Here is a 22,089-nt window from a genome sequence, read left to right as displayed (position 1 = left end):
AAGTTCTAGAACAGTAGATATTTTTGGATAACTAATTTGATATATAATTGTTATTATATACACTAAAGATTGAAACAAATTCTATTAATTTCGTCTCTTTGTTCTGGTTTTTGAATTAATTTGATTTCAAGCAAAGAAAAAAAAAGAGAAATTACAAATGTTTTCCTTTCTTCGATGTATTAACTACACTAATTGTAAAATATAATACATGTTTAAGGGTACGTTTAAAATTAACATAGTCGTAGTCGTAGACAATTTATAATAGTAACCTGTTCATTGAATTTTATTTACTAATAAAAAGAGAGATATAACAGCTACATAATTTTTAGCAGTAAAGAAATAATTTATTATTGGTTGGTGATTTATTGAGACTTGATAATGACATGAATTGGATATGTGGCTTATATACTTTTTAGAGTGATAAATATTTTTCCATTTATTTATCTTTTACTGAACGCTCAATAAATGGAAGATGTATATAAAACCCACGCCTATGAGCAAGATCTTCAAGGTTACGTAATATTTAAATGGTAAATCAATATGAAAATTAAATTGCATAGTATATCTCGTTTAATGAAGAGAAATATCATTCTGTCTATACAATGTGATTTTATTCCATGTATTTTATTAAAATTTTTACATAAAAATAGACTATAATTTGTTTCGAGAGTATTCTGCGCATGCGCAAGCATAGTTGCGCGCAGGTTCCATTTTCCTCTCCCAGTTCGTATATCGTCTCACGTACGCAATTCCAAGTCGAAGTCACGCAGTTTTCTGCACTTGTGTATTATAACATAGAACATAAGTAAGTACAAATGAATTTCGTCAATCGTACAACGTAAATTTAAGTCAAATTTTTTGTTCACGTGCACAGACCGCGCCGGTATGCGTAAAAGAAATTAAATATTTGCAAAGCCGGCATGAATTGCTAGCAATGTCGTTGGACTGTCGTCTGGCAGTGTTATAAATTATTCTTATTAATTTTGCAAATCTATGAATTTTGAACGCGTTGAACTTTTCTTTGTGATCCTATTTGTCACATTGTTTTTATTGGACGATTTCGTGTGTGACAGTATAAAATTCAATTCACTTTTGAAAATTGGAAATCACTGATTTACTCCTTATGTAATACCAAGACAGGTCAATATCACTCCATTTTTGCTCTATATTATTGTTAAATTAATTACATATTGTTACTTAACATATTTTCTATTTTTTTTCTAATAATAACAACTTTTCATTCTATAATTTATTATTCGTATTGGAATTTTTGTCAGAAAATATATAATTAATTTGATATTTATTTTTCTATTATACGTATTAAATATACGAAATACATATTAAACAATTTTGAGAGAAATTTGCGACACTTACGCGATACATTGTTGGCAATCTATCATTAACTAGATCTCATTTTTTATTCATTTTGTAATTTAAAAATATAACTGTAAATTAATTACAATAGACATGTCCTTTTATTGATTATGAGATTTGAAGTTTTTAGATTACTTATCTTATTCAGATTAGATATCATTATCATTTTAGTCCTTTAATATTATGCATCTCAAGTGTAAATATATATTTTTTTAAAAATATAATTTTTGCTCATATATGAGTAAAAATATACTGTTTTTGCTAAAATAAAAAGAAATAAAAATATTGTTTGGATTATATACACTAATCGTTAATCAAAACATTTAATTTTATGTAATTATTTAATATTTTTACATAGATCATGGCACCACCAACATATGGTGATTTAGGCAAAAGTGCTCGTGACTTATTTTCCAGTGGATATCATTTTGGTTTAATCAAATTAGATGTAAAAACAAAAACTAAGTCTGGTGTAGAATTCTCCAGTGGTGGAGTATCTAATCAAGATAGTGGAAAAGTATTTGGTACTTTAGAAACTAAATATAGTATCAGTGACTACGGATTAAAATTTAGTGAAAAGTGGAATACTGATAATACACTTGCTACTGATGTTACTTTTGCCGATAAATTGCTCAAAGGTCTTACTCTTGGTTATGGCTGTACCTTTTCTCCACAAACAGGGTAAAATACCTTATTTATTGATATTTATATTGTATTTATATTAATATTTATTTAAAGTGAAATAATTTAAAATATTATTTTAATGCATAATCAGAGAAACATATAATTGTTTTGTTGTAGGACCAAGACTGGAAAACTAAAGACTTCATACAAACATGATAATGTATCTGCCAATGCTGATTTTGATCTTAGTCTTTCTGCTGGTCCTTTGGTAAATGCATCAACTGTTGTAGGATATCAAGGTAAAGAAAAGATATTCTTAAGTTATGGTATAGATTTTTGTTATTTATATTAGTATGTAATATTATATCATTTTCTATTTTTAGTACTGAACTTGAAAAATTAAATATTTAATAGTTATATTGTTGCTCCCATGTGATTTCTTGTAATTTCCATTCAAGTCCTTCTCCTTTTTATTCTCAGTATCCTGTTATTCCAGAAAAAATGATGTAAGATTATGATATAATAAAATAGATTAAATAAAATTTGTTATGTCATATGATGCAATGATTAAATTTTAGGTTGGTTGGCTGGATATCAGGCTTGCTTTGATACGCAGAGAAACAAACTGACAAAAAATAATTTTGCACTTGGATACAAAGCATCTGACTTTACTCTTCATGCAGCAGTGTATGTATAATTGTTATAAATATTGAGAAAAGATAATTTAATGATGAAGTTCTTTAATATCCTGCTGTGGATTTTGCAGAAATAATGGCTGTGACTTTAGTGGCCTCATTTACCATAAAGTAAAACCAGAATTAGAAGGTGCAATTAATCTGGAGTGGAATTCAAGTAACAATGTGACACAATTTGGAATTGCTACAAAATATAACCTTGATACAGATGCATCTATCAGAGCTAAAGTTAATTCTAATCTTCAAGTTGGTTTAGGATATCAACAAAAATTACGTGATGGTAAGTGATGTTTATTATACAAAATGTTACTCTAGTAAAAGACTTATGGTAGAGTAACAGAATTATATTTGATATTATATGTTTTCATCAATCATTCTAATATATCCATTAAATCAAATTGATTATTGATAATTATTTACTGTATACATTTTATTTATAAAAAATATTTCAATATTTGATGTACATATTCTTTAATATATTTAGGTGTAACTTTAACACTTTCTACAAATATTGATGGAAAGAACTTTGGCTCTGGCGGTCACAAGATTGGTCTTGCATTAGATCTTCAAGCTTAAACATGAATCAGACACAAAAGGACTTGACTAATTTCAAGGTCATTTCATGGCCTTTGTGTCATAAAGACAGTATCACAGTACATGCTTCAAAGTATTGCCTATAAACATATAGATAGGTTTGTCCCAAAATAGATGCCACGTATAAACATGGTATGGTAACAATATCTTATCATGAACAATACGATTTACAAATTCTTAACTAAAATAGAAGTGTTCTATTTTTTCTTCTATGATTCTCTCATATTTTATAAAAATGATGCAGCTTGTCAACAGTTCCTCATGAACAAGCAGTTTAATAAAATCAAATGTTAATTACTCTGAACTAATTATACAAAATATAGTTACGGAGTAATGTTGATTACACATACGAATAAAATTAAATTAGAAAAAAAGTGTATTTAAACATTTCTGGAAATATATTTTTCAACTCAGTAATAAATGTTACCAAGTTACGAAATAATTACAAGCTCTATGGTTGATTTCAAAATAACACATAATATAATGCTCCACATACATTCTCATAGTTACACAAATGATGTTAATAGTCGAATTTATTGTAAAAATATCTGCACTTAATAAACAACTACGTACAGGGACTTGAGATTAAATAATGTCAAATATCAAGTATAGATTTTTCATTTATGAGATGTAACAACATTCATTCCTACCTGAATAATCAATACAAAACAGTACTGCCAGTGTGGCTATTTTAAGGTTGAAATCTATTGAGAAATGTATGTTTGATCACGAAGATTCCAATAATTTAGTCTGATGTCTTACATGAAGATTTTACATTTCTGAAATAGTATATAATAATAAATATTTTTAGTTATAAATAATTCCACAGTTTTGTTTTGTGTAGCAAAGTTATAATACATAAGAGGTTTGTACACATACAATTTTATTCTCCTATACATCAACAGTTGTTAAATATTCAGCAAAATCTAAATGAAGCTTTGATTAGTTCATAAAATAAAGAAAATTTTATTTTATGTGCAGTGTGAATGCTTTATTTACACGAGACAATTACAATATTCCCTCAGCTGAAGTATGGTTTGCGTGAATTTTATAACTGTCACAAACGAACGTTAAACAAATAACTTTTTAAGTGTGCTTAATTAATAAAATTGTTTTGCGCACTTTATACTTATTATATTGTTGAATTTTATAAAATAATTATAACTATAAACCAAAATTGTGAAGTATTTCATAAATTTTGATATTTTTATTTTTATTATGAAAAATCAATATTTATTAATAATATAGAAATTAATTTCGTGCATATTAAAATAAAATTTAACGAGCATGTTATATTACTTGCAATGCATAAAGATCATTGTACAATCACAATAATCTTTATTGACTTCAAATTTTTAGTTTATGTATCAAATGTTTAATGTTTTTGTTTCGATCTGTGTGTACGAATGTTTATTTAATATTAAAAAAATTTATATTAATGCACCATCTGATCTTCCATTGCTTTTGCTATCCATTCTGGTTCAGTTTGAGCAATTTTTTCTATTATTTGGTTTACCTGATAACAAAGTGATTGTATTTGTTTATCCCACGTTGGTAAGGTTTCACGTGCTACATAAAAAAGTAAATCATTGTTAGAAAATATTTATATTGAATTCATAAAACTTAATAATTACAACTTACTTTCAAAATGAACAATAGAATCAATTTGATCAATGTATCCATTCATTCGACCTTCTGTGATCATTTGACTAGCAATTTTTTCTGCTTTCGTTGGTGGAATTTCTAACAAAGCACCCAATTCTTCAAACGTTATGTTATTATATAATTTACTAGCAGATAATAAGTTATGTTCTATAACGGCACGGTCAAGAATGGTTGATCCCAATCCATCAATTGTACTTGCTTTCTGATGAGGTTGTAATAAGGCTTCAAATTCTTGTAATTCGGAACGTCGAATAATACGATCCAAATACATTTTCTCAAGAATTGAATAAGCAGGAAGTTGTTGACAACGCTCATCTTTAAATAATGTGGCTAACATACGACTTCTTTGTTGACCTAGTGTTAGTATGAAGTTCATACATTGTTTCCAAAATAAAGAATATAAGATAAATCCTTACCTGCAGAAGCTAATACTGTACAAATTAATGCATTCCTAAGTGCAGTCATACGTTCATCTTCATGGATAATAGATCTATATGATAATTCATTGTATCTTTGAGCTGCTTCTATAAATTTTCTTCTATAATCTAATACTCTGGCATAACAAACTTTATAGTAAATTTGTAACTGTTCATTTTTTGACTCAGCCTGAAGATGCATAAAATAAATTTATTTTTTAAGGTGTAATAGTTATATATTGTGTAAATAAATTTAAATACTGTTTACCTGTAAAAGAGATGCCCTATTGATAAATGCTTCAGCTTGTACTGGATCATCATCTTCTAAGTACAATCGTGCAATTTTAAGATAAGTTTCAAGCTTGTAATCAACTGTATATTGCCTGTGGATAAATATAATAATTACATCAAACAATCGGAATTAGTAGTGTGTAAAAATAACTTTTATATTTACTTTTGCCCTGTTTCTAATGGTATTCCAACTAAAACATTAGCCGCTTCTCTCCAATTTTGATTACGTTCATAGATCTTTGCTAAGTGTTGCCTTATACTAGCGACTTGTTCTTCAAATGAGATCACTCTTGGTTGTATCTAAAGCATTAATAAATAACCTTTTATTATATTTAATATATTCATCTAATATATAAAAGCTTACCTTGTCTAATGTATAATGTGAAATTGCCATTGATACTTCATCAGGTAAAAGTAATAATCGATTACTGACATCTGTTAAAACTTGTCTCGAAATGACCAAACTTACATATTCATTTACAACTGTAAAACAAAAAGTATTTGTCATTGTATTACATACTAAGAAAACATTGGATACAGATTAAAATTATCTAAAACTTAAAAGAAAGGAGACATATAGATATTTACATAAAAACCTTTAAAAAATTAAGTAAAAAAACCGCGAGGATATGACGTTTAATTTAATAAATTATTATGTATGTACAGAAAGTCATGAATTTAGAACACTTTGATATATATATATACATATATATGTTAAATATTTGTAATAGTTACTATTAAATAGTAGAAAATTATATTTTTCTTCTTTTTATGAAAAAAACGTAACATACTTGCTTCAATGAATATTTTCAAAGCATCCATCGCTTCTTCGCTGGACGATAATAGTATTGAGTCCAAAATCCCTCGATACCTGTAAGTATCATCATTTGTATGACATATTTCCAAAAACATACTTTATAAGCCATTTAACAAGCTTACTTTTCTGCTTGATCTTTATGAGATCCTCCGGAATATGCTAAATTCGTCAGTTGTTGACGAACAGAGGCTGCTGTCACCACCATCTTTTCTACATGAATAACCAAAAAGATGACTTTTGCGCCTATTACAATCACGAACTATGCTAGTAGCTAGAAAATATATTATAGTGCTACAACAATAAATAAATAAAAGTAAATTTTACCAAATGTTGTAACTATAAAAGAAAAAAAATAAATTGTTATAATAGTAGTAAGAGAAATTTTACATTTTATAATTATAACGAAATATATAAATTTTCCTTGGATGTAGAAGTGAACTATATAACGATACTCTTCGTACTATGGAAGTTTAGCTTTATATATATTGCCATAATCATATTTATTTACGAATATATACAACAATTAAAGAAACATATCGCGATATAATTTGAGATGGCGCTTTACAAAAGGTCACTGTAATTCGTTTGTTAACGCACTTTGCATGAATAATTTATGATTGAATGCAATACAATTTTCGTTAACTTGCTTGTAAATCTGGTTTCACAGTTTGTGTGCCATAATTTAAAGACTTAGTAAAGTACTTAATTTGAAGCACGGTCAGTATAACAAGTATGTTACTCTATGTTTGATTAAGGCAAGAATAAATCATAAATTTCACAGTCAAACGGAAATAATGCATATTTTTAAATTATTATATATTTATAAGTTATGTATCAGTTTCTATTTTATAGATGAAATATTTATAGAAAATGAAAGTCATGTAGTATAAGTTGTAATATGTATTTTAACAGATATTGACTGAATATTCTGTTTAGTTTATATGTACTTATTGTAAGCGTGTATAATCTGTATTTAATTATGTTTTGAACTTCTGTGAAATTTAACGTATATAAACGTATAAACGGACGTAATTTTATTATTCATTTGCAATTCTAATATCTCATTGATTCTACCATATTGTATTTTGTCGCCAAAATTATAAATTAATAAAATAAATACCATTATCTCAATTTTAAATATATATATTGTTATTATTATTATTATTGTCAATTGAAAGATATATAAACCTCAGAAATGAAATTATGATCGCAAATATGGGAATATTTTCGCAAGAGAAATATATTTAAATGTTTTTTTATACAAAATATTTTTATACTCCTATAAAATATTTATACTTTTATAAATATTATAATCGTATAAATATTTTTATACTCTTTCCATATTATCTCTTTTTTTTATACTCTTGCATACTATCTCTTTTATATAAAATATATTTTTTTATATAAAAAGTTACGTAATTAATATTCAAATTTCATTTTTATTTTGAGAAATTGTTTTTAACAAAAAGAGAATTAAAAGTAGTTAGATATCTTTGCTACAAAGAGAATTAAACGTAATTAGATATCTTTGCTACAAAGAAACAGTTCTAACATTTAAGTTTATTCTATTGCCCAATTAGACAATCATTAACTACCAAATTAGTATTGTGCTTCTCTATCAGAGAAATGTCTATCTTTTAAATATAGAATTCGTTAGATACCAATGGTCAAGAAGTAAATTATCGCGTAAGTGAGAGAAAGTAAAATTTAATGTTTTTATTTGAGATCGATCTCCCTTTTTTTATATGTATATATGTATATATTTACAGATAAAAACGCTACATTTGTAAGAATATATAACTTTTCATGAAATGTTTCGCATTCAAAATATTCAAGTTTTTGGAACACTTAGTTTTTTATTGGCCTAAGAGGGCGCTAAAGGGCTGACGTGTTTTTAGCCGCGGAAGGGTGAAAATGGCGAAATCGAAATTTTGCAAAGTGCGCGAAAATATCGGTCGGTTTTGATGTAATATCCAATTGATTAAGTAAAACGTCCGGTTTCGATGAATTACACACAGGAAAATATTTAACTGTATAGTAACAACGAGCTTGTCATTCTCATTTCACTTTGAAATTTTAATACTAAACGACCTTTGGGTCTGTTTGTACACAGCGGTGCGTAGTGCACTGTGGGACAGCAATGGTGGGCGCGTGATTTTGAACAAATTCGAGATATTGGAGGAATACCCAGGTACGTGTTACAAGTGTGATTAATTTATTCAAAAAATCATTCAGGTGAAATTTAAATGGTTGATGAGTACATAAGAAATCATTTCTGTGTAATTTGTTGCAATTGCAATAAGCTTCGTGGCACGCCCCCACCCAGCACTGTATGTACCTCATATGAAATGATAAGTTATAGGTTAAGTTATATTTTACGCGATTATATGGTGAATATTTAGAGAAAATTTATTTTTTATTAGCAGTTGGAATGTTGAACGTTTAGTTTTTTTTCGTGCGTCAATGTCGGTCTGTTGTAAATTCGTCGAGGCTGTTAAAATTCACAGAGAAATTCAGTTCGTGGAAAATGGCGCGTTCGAGCAATAAATGGCGCTAATGTTCCTAAGTGGACTATCCTTCGAATTTTTCTTCATTATTCAAATTTTATTGTTCGAATTTTTGAAAATTCGAATTACACTTGGCCTTTATGTCGTTGGACATGTTTGTAGATAATCCTATTGGCTTTTGCATTTAAAAAAGACACATCTGCACCTTGAGGATTTGAATTTTTGAATTTTTAAATTCTCGTAGATTCGTTCCGTTTTTAAGTCATTTTATAAATCGTTTTATATTTTTCCGTTGGTTTACAATGTTTTTTTCCATGTACTGTCTAACAACGTTTCGAACTTCATAATAGGAACAGTTTACATCGTATGAATTTCTAACCTGTGTATCCATGAAATACATATTACAGACATCTGGAAAACTTTTTCAACATACGTAAAATTATTTTAGATGTAAATAAGTGTACATGAAGAAAAGATATTAAATATTGTCAAAACTATTTGCAGTTTGTAATTTAATATTTTATACTAGCATGAGATGTATGCATAGAAATCTTTGTATCGTATGTTTTGTTTTCGTCTTCAGTTATATAATGAATATTTAAGTCTTTTAAGTCTTTTAAGAAGATATCATTGTATATCTATATAATGTTTTTGTTTATAATTTTATGATAAAAGAAAGTTTACACAATTAAAAATATAATGTATCTAAATAAAAGAGATGAGTTTGTTACAAATTTATACAACTCTGCTTTATACATTGTACATATAAATGTTAACTAAATTTTGTGAAGTATATTGTATGTATATATATATATATTCATATTCATATATATACATTCATACTTATACTTCACATTTTAAATGTATAAGTTTCTACAACGAGTAATATTTTGAATAGGAACGTAATCATGTCTGTAAATAAAGGACAAAATGCTAGAGCATTGGTTGAACCATTAGCTCTTGATTCACGTACACTTGGTGATGGAGACTTAAGTGCATTGACTCTGTCACATAATAATGAACAATATTCATCCAATGACTTTGAAGCATTTGCAAATATTCAGGCTGAATTAGAATGCATGAATGCTGAAGAAGTTATGACAACAGATGAAGAACATATAATAATTGGACGTAATATTGAGACTGAAACGATTGTACCTGATGTGGAAATGACTGAAGTTTCTGAACAAGCTCAAGAAGAACACATTATCTATACGACAGCAAATCAAAATAATCAAAATATTGTATTTCAAACAAAGCCAACGTTACAAAGGCTTCCTGCATCTACAGTACAGGTATAAAATATTACGCTTAAGTGCTTTATAATTATATAATAATATATTATATGTTGATTGTTGATCTTTTTAATAGGTAAAGTCAAATGTTGGTCAAGTAACACAAAGTCAGTCTATTATGATAGTATCTCCCGCTGGCGGTCAAGGTACTAGCCAAATCTTAAAAATTTCACATCCATCAACAGCATCAGCTGGTCAGTTACAATCGTTAGCTCAAACTCTCATAACAGCAAAATCTGCTGATAATATAGTTCAGTTGAGATCTGCACAACCTAACAAACCTGTAATGGCAACTAGTCATTCAGGTAATATCACATTAGGAAGTGTTCAGAATGCAAAAACAGTTCAGTCTGCAATAAAACGTACTGCACAGAGTACTTCTCAACATCGAAATGTAAGATTATTAATGATACTTTCATTATACTTAGGATTGAAATATTTATTAAATTTTCTTTTTTAATATTATTTTAGGTATATACAAAAATGATATTAGCTGGAAATCAAACACCATCGGGACAAGTTCTTATAACTAGTTCTCAAAATGAAAATCAACAAACACAAGCAATAAAATTTTTAAACAATAGTACATCAAGTCAAGATGTTACAAGTCCAGCAAAAACTATAACATTAGCACAAGCACAGCAAATGGGATTACTTTCCACTAATAAAGTCCAACATATTTTACCCTCGTCACCGCAGAAACAAGTGAGTATAAAAAAAAAGGTAGGTATTATTTTCTTATTTTTTATGGAAAAGAAGAATTAAAAAAGCTTCTTTCCATTATTAAATAATTATATAAATATTCATTAGAAATATTAATTCGTGTTTATTTTATTAAAGGGAATAATTGTAAATAAATTAGTGCAATCATCGAGCTCTCAAACCTCTAAAATGACCCTAGTTCCAAGTAATACAATTAAATCACCGACAAAGATATTACCTGCTCCTACAATGAATGCACAGGTTAAAACTTCAACAATTTCAAATCAACAATCAACATTTTCCTCATCTAATAAATCAACTGTTCAACAAAGTCCACAGAAAGTGATTATACGGCAGGTTAGTTGAACTATGTTTTTAATGCGATTTTAATACTTTTAAATTCCTTTATGCTAATAAAATATTTTGACAGAGTTCTTTAAAACCTGGAACTGTTCTTGGAAGTGGACAAGTTATTAGAATACCAGCCAATCAAAATATTGTTACTGGATCTAATCAAGTACATCAAATACAAATGCCTAGCAGACAAGTAATATTTTCTTTACAAAATCAAAGCATTGCCAAATGTTCTTTATATTAATAAAGTTTAGATATCTTAATTATACATTTTTTTTCAAGGTGCAATATGTAAGATTAGTTAGTACTCCATCATCAGGTACTACAAATGTTGTTACTGTGGGTAAAACGAAATCACAAACAACTTTACAAACTGTTGGAGTCGGCCAAAAATTAGGAGGTCAACAACAGATTGTTAAGGTTTGTAGAAATAAAACGTATAATAACGAAAAAACAGTATTAGATATATATTATATATATGTATATTTTTTTCCAAACAAAATACAGGTAGTTCCATTAAATACAAACAATCAGTCATTAAGAACTGTTGCACCTAAGGCTACATTAACAGGAAGTGGTCAAAGATTATTAATTCCTGCAACTGCAACAGTAAGCAACCAATCGAAAAATGCAGTTGCTATCCCAGCATCTGCTTTAAGTCAATTAGCATCTGGACAGGCTGTTCTTTCAACTAATTCAAATGTAGGAAATATTGTAGTTTTACCAGCTCAATATATTCAACAACAGGTTTAGTATTAGTATATTACTATCATTAGTATATTCATGCTATGCTTAGAATAATATTATTTGTCTTTTACAGTCAGCAGATGATACAAAATTGAAATCTCAACAAGCTACACCCGGTTTACTAAGTAATTCACAAAATTTACAGAGTTCAACAGGGACTATATCTGTGGGATCTGTTTTAGAAAATAAAACTTCTCAAAGATCATATGCTAGTGTTGAGCCAAATGGTATTAGGCCAAGAAAACCATGCAATTGCACTAAATCACAATGTCTTAAGTTGTAAGTAAAATAATAAGATAACATAAAATTGTAAAGTAACTCGCATAATTTTCGCATATATATTATTATTATTTCGCATATATATTAGTATGATTAGTATTATTATTTCGCATATATATTAGTATGATTTAGTATTACTATTTTTAAAAATTGAACATCAAGTATTGCTTTTCACTTTTTTTAAATTATATCTATTGTAAAATGACAGTCCACAATAGAAGTCACATTCTGTCTTTGATTAAAAGATCGTTCTATGATGTAAGAAATATTTGATTTTACATTAATAAATTATCGTTTTAATAAATGTACTTTAATAAATGAAAGGGAAAGTTTTAAATATGTTTTGTTGCAGATATTGTGATTGTTTTGCGAATGGAGAATTTTGTCACATGTGTAACTGTAATAATTGCTCTAATAATCTTGGAAATGAAGAAGAAAGACAACGTGCTATTAAATCATGTTTGGAACGTAATCCAAATGCTTTTCGTCCAAAAATTGGCAAAGGTCGTGAAACGGGTGACGATATACGTAGACATAATAAAGGCTGCAACTGTAAACGAAGTGGATGTTTGAAGAATTATTGTGAATGTTATGAGGTCTTTTAATTAATATTAAAATTTAATTATTAATTAAGCATAAATATTTTGCAAGATAATAAAATGTTTTTATTAAAATATTTTTTTACTTTTCCAGGCTAAGATTCCTTGCTCTGCTAACTGTAAATGTATAGGGTGTCGTAATGTAGAAGAACCGAATTTGGAGAAAAAATCTTTAAAAGACTTAGCCGAAGCAGCCGAAGTAAGAACTGCACAACTTACATTAAATAAGACAAAATTACAATTATCAGAAATGGCTTTTAGGCCTCCTGCAACGTCAAATACTGGTGCAAGGTATGTTTAAAAAATTAAATAAGTAAAAGAAAACGGAAAGATTGAAGTATTACGAATTATATTTATAATATATTTACGTTTTTTATAGACAACCGTTTAACTTTTTGACTGATAAAGTAGTACAAATAACGTGCGAGTGCTTAATGGCACAAGCTGATGAAGCAGAACGTAACATGTTTGACGATGAAACATCACAAAGACTTATAATCGAAGAATTCGGTCGCTGTCTCAAGGAAATTATAGAATCAGCACACAAAGCTGAAGCTACCTAGCAGGTACATTCTGATAAAAAATACAATATTGAAAATTTTCGAAATTTGCGTACATATTCTGAAATCACAAAATTGAAAATGTTAGTTATCGGTACTTCTTAATTTTATAATTGGTTCCAATAATTACAAGTGTTATATACCAAAGACATTAAATGGTAAAAGATATTGATACATTCAACTGTTTTCTGATTTTGTATTATTTGTAAACGTAAAGTTTTTTCTATAAGTATAAATTATACGTATATATGTTCAAAATTATAAATTTCAAAATAATTTAGTGTATATATTTTATTATATTATAATGATTGGAAGCGTAATTAACAAATCTATTAGATTACTTTCAATTTTGTTGAAATTTAAAAATTATATAAAATAAATTATGTATTAATTAATGTATCGAGGACGTAAAAGCAAATGACATTCAGAAATGACACGGTTGAATGAAATTTTACAGGAAAATTTGTAATACAAATAAAATAAAGATATTTGTGTAGTTGTCAATTACAAAATTTTAAAAATTAATTTTATTGGAAATCAAGATAAGAGGCTAAAGTAAAACAACTAATATCTTAAATTTTATGTTTCATATCTAAATTTGAATTTTTAATTATTTCTAATTATTAATTATTAATTCATTTTTTTTTTTAATGATAAATATGTATATTTATGAAATATTAAATAATGGTAGATTTTTATGAATTATCGAGAGCATTCGAGTTTTTGATCGGTATGCAATATGAATAATGAGCTCAAAATTTATTAATGAAATGACTTTGTTATAAGTTTTCATATTGCATGGTGATTTAATATATTTTTTTCGATAGATTTCAAAATAGTTTAGTGTATATATTTTATTTTGAAGGTTTATAAAAAAAGCCCTAAATTTCCGATTCGAAAAATCGAATTTATTTATAATCGTTATCTTTATTAAAAATTAAAAGAATTTGCGTAATTCGTAAAAAAAGTTATTAGATGATGTATTTTTATGTATTATGATTTTTTCCTTATTGATATTCTTCATTTGTAACTAATTAATAGATTTTTTCAAGGAAGTTGGGAAATTTTCTTTCATTGTATTATTTTTGTATCTTAGCATATTTTTGAAAAAAATATTAATACATTTTCATATATTTCCTTACTATGTAATATCGCATAACTCCTAACAATTCTAAAATAATTAAGGTTTTTTCATTATATGTTGCAATAAATTCACTCTTTTAATTTAATTATGATCATATACAATTAAGGAATTACATATAATTAGGATTATAAGGAATTATTTAAATAACGATAGAGTGAATGGCATTGCAGTGAATAAAGATATCAAGAATTCAATTATCTAATATATAAATTAAAAATTTAATAGATACAGATAAACAGATATTTCTCATCATGGATTGACTTAATCATCACTGCAGTAGTAATATCTGTCTGCCATTAGAGGTGATAAAAGTATAACTTTTATGTAGCAGATTAATATAAAATATAGAGAGTCTATATATAGAACAGTATAAGGACAAATGTAATATAGATACAGATATAAATATATATTATATATATTCATAAAATTCTTACTTCAAATGATAATGTTTATTTTAAGCATACAAATTGTACAGGCATCGTAATATAATGAGATAAAAATTGTGTGAATTGAAATTGCGACATTTATTTAGGTGTTAAAAAATGATAATAAAAAATTAATTGTACCTTTCTACCTGTTACATGGCATTTGTATAACAAATCTAATATGAAAATACAAATTTAAAATTAATACTATAAATTTTGCAAACAATATTAATGTATGCGTAAGAAACTACTACTATGTACAGATAATATATTGTATATCTAAATATACCTTTATAATTTGTCCTCTGTACATTGAGAGAAAAAAATCTGATATCATCGAGATTAATAAGTAATTTATTTCTTTATATTAGAAAAATTTATTTAAATGAATAAATAATTTCATGGTTACATTGTACAATTAATATGTAAAAAGTTTTAACTGAATTAAAAATTCAAATGTAAATAGGCAATACATAAATTATAATATGTATTGTTTGATATCAGATTTTTTATGATGATGGATTGAATAACATTAAAGTGTATGTATAAAGATAATGTACATGTCAAACATATATATACCTTTCAATAAATCTTATGTTTACATTGCAAGTTATTTATTCCTTGAATTATATACAAAAATTTATCTCTATTTTTTGACATACTAAAATTTCACTATTTTTTTAGTCTTTTTATTATCTTTTTTATCTATATTATTTATATTTTCTTCTAAGGATTCTAAATTACCATTTGTAATTGTATTTACTGTAACGGCATTTTCTTCCTTTTCTTTAATCAAATCTGGACAATCTTTTTTTAAATGCGTAACATCTCCACAAATTTTACAAGCACCTCCTTGAGGATAAATTCCTTTAGGATTATCGGGACATTGTCTAGCGATATGTCCTTGTTCACGACAAATGAAACAAGTTGCATATCTGAATTCCATTGGCTTGGCAACTTTACATTCAAAATGAGTGTGTTCTGTTGATCCGCATTTAAAGCAGATTCCAGTTCCTCCTTGCTCTGAACCAAGTTCAGGACAATCAGATAAATTATGTCCAGATTTGCGACAGTGAAAACATACACATTTCCTAATTCTAGTTAATGCTTTTTCAGCTTTCCTCCTTTCCAATTTCATTGCTGCATTTATTTCTTTTTGTGGAATACCTATAACATAAATGAGAATAGTTAGACAATGTTATTGTGTTACTGTAAAAAGATTATTTATGCAATCTACCTTTCATGATCATTTTCTGTTTTAAATCACTTAATCTATCTGCATCTTCTTTTCTAACTGGAAATCCATCAAATTTTACAATATGTAATTCTACACCATTGATGATTATTTTTGAAGGGCCTAAATCTGCTTTTCTTCTTTTGTGTTCTTTGTCATCCCGAATTTTAGGTGGTTTCCTTTTTCGTTTCTGACTGTCAAACTTTTTTATACCAAATTTATTTGTGACACTTTTAATTGGAAAGTTTTTATCAAATTTTCTTTGTGGTTGATCAATTCTTTCACTTTCATTCTTGTTATTATTTATATTTTTTGATGCACTATCATCATTATTATTTTCTATGATTTTGGATATACTTTCATTCGAATTTCTCTTTTTCATGTTACGTTTTTGACGCTTGGAAAGTATATTTTTTTTATTTTGTGATTCATTTACACTGATTGCATCAGTATTATTTTCTGCAATTTCTGAAATATGTTTATCTTTCTTCCTTTTTTTATTATCACTTGTATCATTAGATTGACTTGTTTCATCTTTGTTTTTTATGGTTGATATAGAATTATCAACTTCATTAATAATCTTTCGCTTCTTGATCTTTTTTGTTTTAAAATTATCTTTTTCAAAATTGTTTGGAAATTCTGCCCAAGATTCATGAACATTTTCAACATTATTACTTATATTTTGTGCATTTTCCAACAGTTCTTTAACAGTTTTAGTTTCTTCAAAGGATTTTTCTTTCTTTGATGTATTTTCAATTAACTGTTGCTTCATTAAATGCCATGGTGTAGCATCATTGGGTGTTCTTTCATTTGATGCTTTTGAACCCTTAGCTCTTGCATATCGTGTCATAGTTTAAAGATTTTGAAATCACCTGTTTTTAAACAATTAAAAATTATATAATTATATAAAAATTTGTTAAAAATGTTTAGATCTTGTTAATTTATTTATAATTACACAATAATGATTTAAAATATTTCTAATTTAAAACTTAAAAAAGTTATGATGTAAGGATAATTATTGTCTCTTTTATTAAATAAATTTAAAAATTTATTTTACTTTAGTTATTGAAATATTATTAATAGTTATAAAATAAATATAAATATTTAATGATATAAATTCATTCCAATAGTTTTCAAAACACGTTACACGTGACATAACCTTACTTTTTAACACGAGAATCATTGACTAGAAACAAAATATGATGATGCGGCATGTGAAGATACAATGTCTCATACATACAACTTTTACAAGTTATAGGGGATATTTTTATATTTTGTTATGTTTTTGTTTATTAAAATATTTAATTATAGGCAACTTAGAAACTACATTTGTCATTAAAGATAAGGCATAATCTAAATTAATGTAATGTAATGTAAAATAACTATATAATGCTGTATGTTATGTCTTGACCATGTCTATTTATTCCTATTATTATTAATAATAATAAACTAGATTCATGTCTATAAATAGTCTATTTTAAAAAAAATTAAATTTATTAAATTTGAATTTAAAATTAGAGTAAAATCTAAGAAATAAAATTATAGGTATAAAATTACAGACGTAAATTTTTACATTTTACGGACGTAATATTATTGTAAAAATTTTATTTATTGAATGAAAAGAATTAAAGCAAGGAAATTTTTACTTTTTTCCAATTTATGCAACATATGCAACATTTTTGTATGAAATGCGAGTACAGTAATTTTAACTTCAGTAAAGATTATTTATTGGTTGATGCGATGCGTATGATCTTTCGTTTAGAACGGCGCGCAAAATTGAAATATTTTACGCGCATCATTCAAAACTGAATCAATGCATTTCACGCAAAATAGATATAAAGAATTGGTAAAGTTTTGTTTTTTTATTAATAAAGGTACATCTATATACAAAGACAAATATGTACAATAATTTTAAATGAATTTATATGCATATACATACTATATATAATAAAATATAAATATGTTCATATTCAAATTTGATACACAACTCTATCATTTATTTATGATTCATATATCAAAGAAAATAATTTTATTTTTTTTTTTTTTGAAATTTAAATTATACTGAAGAGTATCTGGTACTCTATATTACTCTAATTTATTCTATTTTATTCTATTTTACTCCACTTTACACGGCATTTTTCCGCATTATTCTGTTTTACTTTTCGATTTACTCTTCTCTTTACTCTTCTTTATACTATTTAGGAAGAGTAGAAAGTAAAGAGTAGTAAAGAGGAAATAAAGTAAAGTAAGCTAAAGTAGACTAAGGTAGTAGAAGAATGAAGTAGAATAAAGTAAAGTAAAATCGAAAAAAGTGAAAGGAAGTTTCATTTTTAAATCTCGTCTTTATATTGTATCCAATTCGACAGACTTCTCTAATTCTTTTTATAATATGCATGTTTTTTTCAGTTAAAGTTTATGAAATTACAGATTACATATAGACAGCTATGTTCATATACTTTGTGACGCTATGACTTTACGCATGCGCAGATGTAGGTATGGTGGGGATAATGGCTCATTGGAAGGGGATCAAAGACTGAGTATAGTTCGCTGGTTAGCATTCAATTGACGTCTGTAGAAGTGGAGGTTATGTCGTGAGTTATCTTGTTGATAGTTTGTAATTTGTGTGATATATATATATATATATATAGTACAAAGAAATTGTTCATATTTTAAGATAACTATAGCAATATTAGTATAAATTATAAAAATTTGTTTTATAAAATGGCTATGTTTGAAGTATTACGAAAAGAATACAGCGTAAGTAATTAATAATTTTGAGGTTATGTAGTGTATTTTAGTCTGCCAGTTTTATTTATATTTCATTCTTTTTTTCTAGGATTATTTGCAACAGTGTTTTAAAGTGTCAGATGTACAAACATTTCAAAAGAAATGCGCTGAACGATGTACAAGTGACAGTGATAGAAAAGCTGCAATTGATCAGGCACTGAGAGATACTCTTCTTGTAATCTTATCTGAAAATGCATCGAGTAACGTGCATCTACTTGAAACGTACATTACATTCTGTATTGAATTATGCAGAAAAGATTTAGCAACTGCAAGTATGCCTGTGATGTTACTTGGTGATATATTTGATTCTATGACACTTGATAGATGTGAACAATTGTTTACTTTTGTTGAGAACAATGTGGTGGTGTGGAAGGAAGATTTATTCTTTAGTGCTTGTAAGAACAATTTATTAAGGATGTGCAACGACTTACTTAGAAGATTGTCTAGATCACAACAAACTGTATTTTGTGGGAGAATTCTATTATTTTTGGCCAAGTTTTTTCCTTTCTCTGAAAGATCTGGTCTTAATATTGTTAGTGAATTCAATTTGGAAAATCATACAGAATTTGGCTCTGAAAAATCAGAAGAAGATGCTTTGGAGCAAATAACTAAGGATGATGATAAATCAGAAGCTAAAGTGCCAATCGATTATAATTTGTACAGAAAATTTTGGGCACTTCAAGATTTCTTTAGAAATCCTAATCAGCTATACCTGAAAGTGCACTGGAAAGTATTCTCAACAGTAAGTATAAATTATTGTATTCTTTTTGTTGTATTTGCATTTATATATTTTTTGTATTATAAATTAATTCCATTTTTTTTTTGTTTAGCATGCTTCAAGTGTGTTGTCAGCATTTTCATCTTTTAAATTGGAAGAACAACGTAATTATCCTTCAACGAGTGTTAAAATTGATTCTTCCATGGAAGGATCTCATAAGGAAACTCCTTACTTCGCAAAATATTTAACGAATCAAAAATTATTGGAGTTACAATTATCTGACTCAAATTTCAGAAGATACGTATTGCTGCAGTTCCTCATTCTTTTCCAGTATCTTAATAGCACTGTTAAATTTAAAGCGTAAGTATCTATAGTTTATATACATCTTTACATACATTTGTATTTTATTACAATCGAATTCACAATTCCTCTTGGTAGAATTGCACATTTTTAATGAATTTTAATGAATTATTAGTAAAATGACTTTAAAAGCTATAAATGTTTGTTTTCCAAAGCTTCCTTGCCAGTGGCTATGAGACAAGGTCTGCTTTCCTTAAATAGTGTTTCAGGCTATTTATATTCCAGAGTCTCAATAATTTTTGTATTTTCTAGTGAAACACATGAACTGAAACCTGATCAAGTAGACTGGGTAAAAGCAACCACAGAGCAAGTGTATGCCTTACTGACAGAAACGCCTCCTGATGGTCCAACGTTTACTGAAACTGTTAAAAATATACTGAAACGCGAAGAGCACTGGAATGCTTGGAAGAATGAAGGATGTCCACCATTCAAAAGACCAACTTCAGATTCTAGTGCTGACATAGAAGAATTACGGAAACCAAAGAGACCAAGGCGTAGAATTGGAGATGTTATTAGAGATGCTCAAACAGTAGGAAAATATCACATGGGAAAGTAAGTAACTATGGAAAAATTGTATTTATTTTTTTTATTGTTTTAATCGTATTTATTTATTTTATTATTACACAATTGAATTCAATTTACAGTCCGGAACTCACGAAGTTATGGAACTTGTGTCCCAATAACCTTGAAGCATGTAAGTCCAAGGAAAGAGATTTCCTTCCGTCTTTAGAAACATACTTTGAAGAAGCTATTATGCAATTAGATCCGAATGCAATGGTAGAAGATGAATATAAGTAAATATTTTTTTTATATATTTGCGTTTTGTTTTTAAATTCAATAATTAAATTCACTCATCATTTCGGCTTATTTTTTACAGAAAGGTAAATGATGGAAATTTCGGCTGGCGAGCATTAAGATTATTAGCTAGACGTAGTCCCCATTTTTTTGTTCACGGAAATTATCCTATTAATAAACTTCCTGAATATCTCGAAACTATGATTAAAAAAATTGCTAAGGATCGTCCAGTGAGTATAATACTTTTATTTCAGTAATCTATATTAAATCTTTAAATTTGAAAAGTTTAAATTTAAAAATGAATTATCTTTGTCTCTTAAAGCAGACACAGTCGGATATAAAATTAGAAACGGAAGAGACTCCACCACCAGAAGTGAACGATCAAGAATTTAACGAAGATGTTCTAAAACAAGAAAGTGAACAAGTTGAAGTCGATAATACGGATACGAAAGGACGAAAATTAACGAAAGTGACACCTGAAATGGTGGCGAAATTATCGGAAATTCTGAAAAACGATTGGAAGAAATTAGCAACCAAGTTTGGTTACACGAGTGAGGAGGTAGAGATCAATTTTGTAATACGTCTAAATCTAACCTAATGAAAAAAAAAAAGAAAAGGTCACTAACTACAATCTTTATATTTTTTAGATTACGTTTTTCCAAGGGAAACCAACACCGTACGAACAATGTAAAAATATGCTAGAAATTTGGGCGGAAGAAGATGTAGACGCATCCATGGAGAATTTAGCATATATACTAGAAGGTTTAAAATTCACGGAAGCGTTAGCTGTTTTAAAATCTTAATTATTTATTTCATAAAAGAGATATGGAAAAATATACAGTATTATATGTATTCAATATATGAAATAAAATTGTACATATGTAATTGTATATGTGAAATAAACTTTGTAATTTTTTTAACAGTCTTTTTCTATGAATCTCAATCTTAACTTCAATAGTAAATTATCCTTCAATAGTAAATAGTACCTTATGTTTCAATAATAAAAGCTAAAACGAATATCCGAACGGATAACGATCATTATGATCGATGGTCGTCCATGTGTGTTGAGGTCAGCTTTCGCGGTTTATCTTTTAATTTCATCTTTAT

At 27.2% G+C, this 22,089-nt stretch overlaps 5 protein-coding genes across 18 annotated transcripts; 3 read left to right on the top strand and 2 right to left on the bottom strand.

Annotated features, from left to right (window-relative positions):
- The first annotated feature begins 651 nt into the window (after positions 1 to 651).
- Positions 652 to 3,893, top strand: LOC122527838 (voltage-dependent anion-selective channel-like). 2 transcript variants are annotated; one of them, XM_043652392.1, is made up of 6 exons: positions 652 to 805; positions 1,733 to 2,055; positions 2,176 to 2,297; positions 2,577 to 2,685; positions 2,765 to 2,973; positions 3,178 to 3,893. In XM_043652392.1, exons 2-6 carry the CDS (start codon positions 1,736 to 1,738, stop codon positions 3,267 to 3,269), a joined length of 852 nt encoding a protein of 283 aa, XP_043508327.1. In that variant the 5' UTR covers positions 652 to 805; positions 1,733 to 1,735; the 3' UTR covers positions 3,270 to 3,893. The 2 variants fall into 2 exon arrangements, with proteins under 2 accessions (XP_043508327.1, XP_043508336.1); XM_043652401.1 differs by lacking the exon at positions 652 to 805 and adding an exon at positions 1,017 to 1,140.
- Positions 3,894 to 4,251: 358 nt separating this feature from the next.
- On the bottom strand, positions 4,252 to 7,082 carry LOC122527824 (COP9 signalosome complex subunit 4). 3 transcript variants are annotated; one of them, XM_043652361.1, is made up of 9 exons: positions 6,864 to 7,082; positions 6,599 to 6,767; positions 6,451 to 6,530; positions 6,024 to 6,142; positions 5,823 to 5,959; positions 5,637 to 5,751; positions 5,369 to 5,558; positions 4,929 to 5,306; positions 4,252 to 4,856 (listed from the first exon to the last, which is right to left on the bottom strand). In XM_043652361.1, the coding sequence occupies exons 2-9, from the start codon at positions 6,679 to 6,681 to the stop codon at positions 4,723 to 4,725; spliced, it is 1,236 nt and encodes a 411-aa protein (XP_043508296.1). In that variant the 5' UTR covers positions 6,682 to 6,767; positions 6,864 to 7,082; the 3' UTR covers positions 4,252 to 4,722. The 3 variants fall into 3 exon arrangements, with proteins under 3 accessions (XP_043508296.1, XP_043508304.1, XP_043508314.1); XM_043652369.1 differs by having other exon boundaries at positions 6,599 to 6,747; XM_043652379.1 differs by having other exon boundaries at positions 6,599 to 6,686.
- Positions 7,083 to 8,355: 1,273 nt separating this feature from the next.
- On the top strand, positions 8,356 to 15,415 carry LOC122527779 (protein lin-54 homolog). Of its 6 annotated transcripts, none has more exons than XM_043652297.1 (13): positions 8,356 to 8,667; positions 9,882 to 10,278; positions 10,355 to 10,672; positions 10,750 to 11,001; positions 11,119 to 11,337; positions 11,411 to 11,527; positions 11,617 to 11,754; positions 11,842 to 12,081; positions 12,155 to 12,360; positions 12,713 to 12,956; positions 13,054 to 13,250; positions 13,339 to 13,525; positions 14,889 to 15,415. In XM_043652297.1, the coding sequence occupies exons 2-12, from the start codon at positions 9,892 to 9,894 to the stop codon at positions 13,520 to 13,522; spliced, it is 2,502 nt and encodes an 833-aa protein (XP_043508232.1). In that variant the 5' UTR covers positions 8,356 to 8,667; positions 9,882 to 9,891; the 3' UTR covers positions 13,523 to 13,525; positions 14,889 to 15,415. The 6 variants fall into 6 exon arrangements, with proteins under 6 accessions (XP_043508232.1, XP_043508221.1, XP_043508248.1 ...); XM_043652286.1 differs by having other exon boundaries at positions 14,834 to 15,415; XM_043652313.1 differs by lacking the exon at positions 14,889 to 15,415 and having other exon boundaries at positions 10,750 to 10,983; positions 13,339 to 13,606.
- Positions 15,416 to 15,514: 99 nt separating this feature from the next.
- LOC122527809 (GATA zinc finger domain-containing protein 8-like) lies at positions 15,515 to 17,552 on the bottom strand. Of its 3 annotated transcripts, none has more exons than XM_043652333.1 (3): positions 17,487 to 17,552; positions 16,326 to 17,194; positions 15,515 to 16,255 (listed from the first exon to the last, which is right to left on the bottom strand). In XM_043652333.1, the coding sequence occupies exons 2-3, from the start codon at positions 17,170 to 17,172 to the stop codon at positions 15,750 to 15,752; spliced, it is 1,353 nt and encodes a 450-aa protein (XP_043508268.1). In that variant the 5' UTR covers positions 17,173 to 17,194; positions 17,487 to 17,552; the 3' UTR covers positions 15,515 to 15,749. The 3 variants fall into 3 exon arrangements, with proteins under 3 accessions (XP_043508268.1, XP_043508276.1, XP_043508282.1); XM_043652341.1 differs by lacking the exon at positions 17,487 to 17,552 and adding an exon at positions 17,380 to 17,468; XM_043652347.1 differs by lacking the exon at positions 17,487 to 17,552 and adding an exon at positions 17,278 to 17,352.
- Positions 17,553 to 18,894: 1,342 nt separating this feature from the next.
- LOC122528075 (THO complex subunit 1) lies at positions 18,895 to 21,904 on the top strand. 4 transcript variants are annotated; one of them, XM_043652809.1, is made up of 9 exons: positions 18,895 to 19,079; positions 19,159 to 19,851; positions 19,940 to 20,187; positions 20,343 to 20,369; positions 20,440 to 20,739; positions 20,832 to 20,981; positions 21,065 to 21,212; positions 21,308 to 21,541; positions 21,630 to 21,904. In XM_043652809.1, the coding sequence occupies exons 1-9, from the start codon at positions 19,044 to 19,046 to the stop codon at positions 21,783 to 21,785; spliced, it is 1,992 nt and encodes a 663-aa protein (XP_043508744.1). In that variant the 5' UTR covers positions 18,895 to 19,043; the 3' UTR covers positions 21,786 to 21,904. The 4 variants fall into 4 exon arrangements, with proteins under 4 accessions (XP_043508744.1, XP_043508734.1, XP_043508761.1 ...); XM_043652799.1 differs by having other exon boundaries at positions 18,897 to 19,079; positions 21,305 to 21,541; XM_043652826.1 differs by lacking the exon at positions 20,343 to 20,369 and having other exon boundaries at positions 18,898 to 19,079.
- The last annotated feature ends 185 nt before the right edge of the window (positions 21,905 to 22,089 follow it).

This window comes from Frieseomelitta varia, unplaced genomic scaffold, assembly GCF_011392965.1.
Source record: "Frieseomelitta varia isolate USP_RPSP 00005682 unplaced genomic scaffold, Fvar_1.2 scaffold_1028, whole genome shotgun sequence".
Taxonomy (NCBI): domain Eukaryota; kingdom Metazoa; phylum Arthropoda; class Insecta; order Hymenoptera; family Apidae; genus Frieseomelitta; species Frieseomelitta varia.
This window is presented reverse-complemented; position numbering and strand designations above follow the sequence as displayed.